The 6284-nt window shown below is 34.5% G+C and overlaps 2 protein-coding genes across 3 annotated transcripts in view; both read right to left on the minus strand.

Moving 5' to 3' along the window:
• LOC117169137 overlaps positions 1 to 6284 on the minus strand; it is a 150157-nt gene that overhangs the window by 90413 nt on the left and 53460 nt on the right. The gene's annotated exons all lie outside the window — the stretch shown is intronic.
• Positions 2407 to 6284, minus strand: part of LOC117169135 (sodium-independent sulfate anion transporter-like) — a 143202-nt gene continuing 139324 nt past the window's right edge. The window contains exon 10 of the mRNA XM_033355328.1: positions 2407 to 2866. Within this exon, the coding sequence (XP_033211219.1) occupies positions 2817 to 2866 (50 nt within the window). The 3' untranslated portion in view covers positions 2407 to 2816. The remainder of the gene's footprint in view (positions 2867 to 6284) is intronic.

Consider the following 6284-nt stretch of genomic DNA (forward strand, 5'->3'; position numbering starts at 1 on the left):
CTCAAATGAGGAGCTCATAGCTGAAACTGAGGCGTATTTTGGAGACCTTCCGATCGAGTACTTTTCGGACGGTATCAGAAAGTTAGAAAATCGTTGGACTCGTTGTATCGACCTAAAAGAAGACTATGTTGAAAAATAAAACCGACTTTGGCCAAAAAAACGTCTCCGTGTTTCATTTTTCAGGGACTTATCAGACTGCCTAGTAGTCTATCTTTCGATCATTTTCATACACCATAAACATTATCTATATCTCTCTCTTTCTCTCTCTCAACTTTGAAGATAATCAATTGCTATACCATTTGATAAAAGGGGAGATGATGTTTCTAAATCCTGTGAAGCCTAAGAATCGTATGCTGACAAGAATGAAGTTTCATTATCATCATCTTGATCATTTTGCTCTTCACCATCATTTTGAAACGTTTGCTGAAATTCTTCTTCAAATTCACTCTTCATTTCATTTTTCATTTTATTCTTGACTTCATTTGCGCTTGAATCAATTATTTTAGCAGTTGCAAAACCATTCACTATTTCCTCAAGTGGTCTAATGATGGGTTTAAAGGTATCATTTAATGTCTAATCAACTGTTTCTTTATCCAACTTTAGTAATCTATGCTTTTGTCGAATCGTCTCACTAGCTTTAGCAATTTGATGCAAAATATTTTTTTACTGATGAAAGCCCTCCTCACGTGTAGACATGTTAATGCCGTAGTGTTCAAAGTGCAACTGTCTCTATGTAGTCAGTGCATACATATTTATTATCATCATATTAGCAAACTAAACACACCTTTTTAAATTTTGAATCAGGTATGCCACTATTCACATGATTACCATACAACCGCTTCAGATTCATCTCATCTTGTTTAAAAAATACAAGCAGATTAACATTATCACGCATAAGATGTTTATGAATACGAGCATATTTCTGGCTCAAACAGAAACACTGAATTTCATTTACCTTCACTTGGTATTACATCATCATGCTCATTGAGAGGATAGTACTCAACGCCAGCTACCAATTTAAAGATTTAGAGTAAACATAAACTTTTTAAAATCTCAATCCATTTAAGTGTATTAATAGAGCCAACAAAGAATTTGTCTTTCTACAGTTGGAAGGTTCATGAAATATTGCTCATACACTATTTGGTAACAAATGCCAATGCCTTTTTTCTCATTTTGAACAAGCCAATCGAAATTATCGATAGGCAGCTTTATAGGTTGTGCTTCAGATTGCATCTTGACTACGACTGAGTGAAAAACTATAAATGTCAGGTTTATGTAGATTCACTCTTTAGTCTGGAAGTATTTCTAAAACAGATATGATCGTTCACGGAGACAAACCCACAGTCAGTCGTAAGCGATCCTCGAAAAAGGCAAGACGTGGCAGAGATCTGCTGAATAAAGTCATTAATAATCTTCCTGTAAAGTTGAATTTTCCTGGATACCAGTGCTGCGGACCAGGCAAGAAATTGGCAAAACGAATTACTCAAGGTGATCCTGGAATCTTGGAACCAGTTTCAAAGAAATTGAGTGGATTTCTACCCTTTCTTATACCCATCTTTGCCTTTCTAGGTGCTACATGTGCGCTAGATGGAAAAACTAAACCTGTCAATGATTCAAATGCTGCAAAACGACAGCTTGAAGAAAGAAAACGTCATAATGAAGCAATGGAAGCCATTGCTGTGGCGAAAGGTCGTTATTTGAAACAGTATTAGGGAGGATTAGGAGTTGATCTAAAACCATATACCCAAGGAGGTGGACTTAAGTGCAAATCAAAATACTTAAAGTGACGCTACATCACCGAGCATTAACCGATGCAGATTAACTTAAATTCGCAAAATCTTTAAAAATTAAATATTTTGATAGCTTTGGTTACCTTAAGGCACCTTTGGATCTCGTTAAGTACCTAGGTGTTGGAAACGTAAAACGTAATTATGAAAGGTTTAAAAATTATCATACATTTGTATGTAGACATTTATGTTTTAAATTTTTATGTAATCAATTAAAATCTGAAAGTATGTATAATCTATATAAATGTGGGGACTAATGATTTCAAGTCAGTCAAAGACTAGCCGTCACCATGGGTGATTCATTGACGCTAAGATTATCGAGCACTTCTTCGATCTTAGAAAATCAGTATTTTCCTCCAATTGCGTTGTCTCCATACAAAAATTATGCTCTTAGCCTTGTTGAATTTCTAACCTTCAACTCAATGGAAATACCTACCGAAAGTTATGAAATAGGTGATATAAAGTGCTATCTACAGAATCTTTTAGTAAAAAAGGGTATTAAAATTCAAATTAAGCCTAATAATAATACATTACGAAGTGAAATATATTGAAATCAAGGTATAAATTTTGGAAAATCAGACTCAATTGCGCGTTTATTGGGATTTACACCAAGAATATTGGAACCTAATAAACATCATGAATCTGATCAACCAGTATCCATAATTATAATAAATGCTCTCAGAGTTGAATGTAACATAACTACAGGAGCGTACATCAAAGGTCAAAAAGTGAACACTATTCATGAATTTTTCACCGTTGTACCACCAGGATATAAGATAGTGAAAGTCCCATCGCACATCATTTACTTGCCGATCGCCATGAAGACAATAGATCATATACAACTCCGTATGGTTGATCAAGACCGACATTTGGTTGATTTTCGTGGAGAAATTATAGCACTCAGACTGCACATCAAGTCTTTGCGATCATGGGTATTGTTTTCAATAAAAAGTTTGGATTCGGCTATAATACTTTATTACCATGGAGCAAGCGCATCAGTCGTCAACAAGCTGTAAACGGGATTAAACCTCAAAACGTGCTGCTGCTGATAAGGTTGAGTTTCGATGCCACGCCACTCGCTAAAAGAAGAGAATAAAAAGATTCAAAATTTGTTGTGCTTGCATCTGTAGTTTTTGTATATCAACGTTCAATTGTCTGTCATAAAGGGGGAAATTTTAAATGTTGAAACTCCTATCATTTTCGACAAATCTATTGCTCATTTTTAAGTGCATGCACATCAGCCCTACGCCTCCCCAACCTTTAACAACAGTGATGAAATTTGAATTTTCGTGCAAAATCAAAATCATTGTGTGTTACAAGCATATCACATTGAATGAAGATTCACTAAAGCTAATGGAAATCCGGCTACTAATAGTTTTAGTTAATAATGGAATATGTAATTTATTTGAAGAGGCAAGATACGAGCTCAATGCCGTTGAGATTGATAATAACAAAAATGTGGCCCCTCCAAGTTTAATGCAAAATTAAGATTCCATGGATTCTAGTAGGAACAGTTTTTTTGAAAACGCTGAATGACTTGATTTTACCAATGAACGAGTATTGACCAATGCAAATGGGTATTTTGATATATCGATACCTCTTAGTACAATATTTGCTTTTACTGGGGATTATCAAAAATATTCGTTAATGATAATCATGTGCTCATATTGATTAGATCAAAAGACGATACAAACATTATTATACAAACAGCAGCAGCACGGGAGGCAGTTAAACCTTTAAAAATTTCAATTATTTAGGTAGAGTGGTTATTACCATACGTAATATTGTCAGATCAACGGAAATTCATGTTACTGAAGTATATTTAAAAAGATCCACCAATTTAAATGAGTTTTCGTTCCTGGGAATTATATAAATTATTTAGATTTTAATCAAAATCAGTTTGCTTTATTGTATGAAATGTTTGCGAATTTTCAATCAACATACTATGGTTAAGAGCCAAAGACTTTAATATCAAAAAAAGATTTTGTGCGATATGCTCCATTGGCGGCAATTGACTGATCGAAATTAAAAGAAGCATTAAAATGTAGACCGGTAGATATTCGCAGTAAAAACTTGGAGGTATATTTTGTTTCAGGTAAAATTATAACGGTGTTCACTGTGCCTCGGTAGGGATTCAGATATCTCTCGAATTTGGGGTACGACATACCGAGTATGTACGGTACGAAATAGCCACAAGATGGAGTACGAAAGGTCAGATTTTAGTGTTTTGAAATTTTGGCAGCTGTTGTCAAGTATGTCATGGTCTTAGAAAAGTTGAAGGTATCCCTAGTAAAAATGCCTAATAAAATCAATGCACTACTTCTTGGATCCTAAGTGGAACCTAATCGTTTTTCTATTTGGTCCCTCACACACTGAGAAAAAAATACTTCCGAATTTTTACCAGAAATTACCAGAAATTTTTGATTCAAAGAAGGAAAACATTAATCCAAATGTAAAATAAATTTTCTTTGCAAAAGTTAAATCTAAAGATTTTACACCTTTCTGAAGCCCCTGACAAACTCTCCTACGTTTTCTCGTATTTTTATTTACAGTCGATTCTTCTTAACTATACTCCGCACGTTATTCTAAAACTAAAGTGATTGTTAAATTTGCCTAGAGAAGCTTATTACTAATAACTAAAGACAAACGCAGTTTATTAAAATATCCGCAAGCGCTGAGAATCGAACGCACGCACCGCACGCTTATAAGTCGAACGCCTAATCCCCATAGCTACGATGCCACGCTGAGTGAGATATCATAAACACTTGACGGCATTTATCCGATACTTTAGAAATTAGGAAAAAAGGTTTTTGAAGCTCGATTTGTTATATATGATTGTTAAACGTACTTAAATCATTTTAAATTAAATCGATCTTTAAGAAAAATTCTTTTCAAACTTTTAAGACACCAGATGTTTTATATTTTTTCAGAAAAAATGAAATTTTTAAAAGTTTGCATCTCGGTGATTTTTGTCTTTTTAAATTTAAGTATAATTAAGCATAAGAGATCTTAATTGGTTTTTCTATTCGGTTTTTAACTGGTTTTTATCTGGTTTGCAGTCACTTGCAAAGTGTGTTCCATTATCATCGGATGTGCTGTTTATTTGGTACTCGCATTTCTTTACATCTCGGCTCCTAAGTGACACTAAACGGATTTCTATTCGGTTTCTAATTGCCATCTATTTGGAGCGGAGGAACTATCAATGTGGATCTTATTAGGCTCTAATATTGGTTTATTTCGTATTTGTAATGCATTAACTATTGGCTCCTAAGTGGATCTTAAATGGTTTTTCTATTCGGTTTCTATCTGGTTTTTTCTGGTTCGTAGTGACTTGCAAAGTGGCTTCGGTTAGCATCGGATGTGCTGTTTATTCGGTCCTCGCAATTTATTATATAGCGGCTCCTAAGTGGAATCTAAATTGATTTTCTTTTTGGTTTCTAATTGCCATCTATTTGGTGCGCAGAAACTTTTAATGTGAGTCTGCTTAGGATCTAATGTGTTTGTATTTGGATTCGTAATGCCTTAACTACTGGGTCGTTAGTGGCAACTAAGTGGATGTCTATAAGGTTTCTGACTGGTATTTATCTGGCCAGCAGTAACTTGTGAAGTGGCTTCGATTAGGATCTGATGTGTTTGTACTCGATACTCGCAACGCATTACTTATCGGGAACCTCTTAGAACAGCAATTTTAAACTTGTCTTATTCGTTAGAAAGCAGTACCTAATAAGTGTCTCGTAGAGCCACTTTGAAAACAATATTTTGAGTTTTAATGTCCGATTAATTTTAATCCGAGTTCCCATTCAAATTCCTAAGAGAACGTCTTAGAGAAACAATGTTTTACTTGTGCAGTTCGTGAGAAAGGAGAACCTAAAAGGTGCTTCATAGATCAACTTTATAAACCATTATTTTGAGTTTTAATATCCGATTAATTTAATCTCGATTTACCATTACAAATCCTAATAAAAGTTCTTAGAACAACAATTTTAAACTTTTGGCATTCGTAAGAAAGTAGAACCTATGAGATTCCTTTTAGGGCCACTTTCAAAGCGGATCTTCGAATTTTTATTTGATAAATAGAATTCAATTGGACCATTAAAAACCTCGTAGAGCCGCATAGAGAAGCATCTTGTACTTTGTAATATTCCCATACATGTTTTAAAAGCACATCAGTGCCTAATAGAGCCTATTAAGAAAATGAATTCAAGTTAATTTTGGGCCCAGTAGCCGTATAATTGCCGAATACAAGCCATTAAAAACCATATTCAAATAAAAAGGCTCTTAAGAACCACGCAAGACCATATAGAAAGCTACGAGGGTAGTTCAATAAGTCCTTAGAATGACCAACAGATGGCGCGCGAATCGCTCCAAATCATCTGTTTTCAGTCAGCACCACAACCGACTAGATATATGGTGCAGTCACAGTCCACATCTTCTGAGTTTACGTGTTTTTATAACCAATTGAAAAAAAAATTGTTCGTTAAGAAAAATGAAAAAAAA

The sequence above is a fragment of the Belonocnema kinseyi genome, chromosome 3 (genome assembly GCF_010883055.1).
Source record: "Belonocnema kinseyi isolate 2016_QV_RU_SX_M_011 chromosome 3, B_treatae_v1, whole genome shotgun sequence".
In the NCBI taxonomy this organism is placed as follows: Eukaryota; Metazoa; Arthropoda; class Insecta; order Hymenoptera; family Cynipidae; genus Belonocnema; species Belonocnema kinseyi.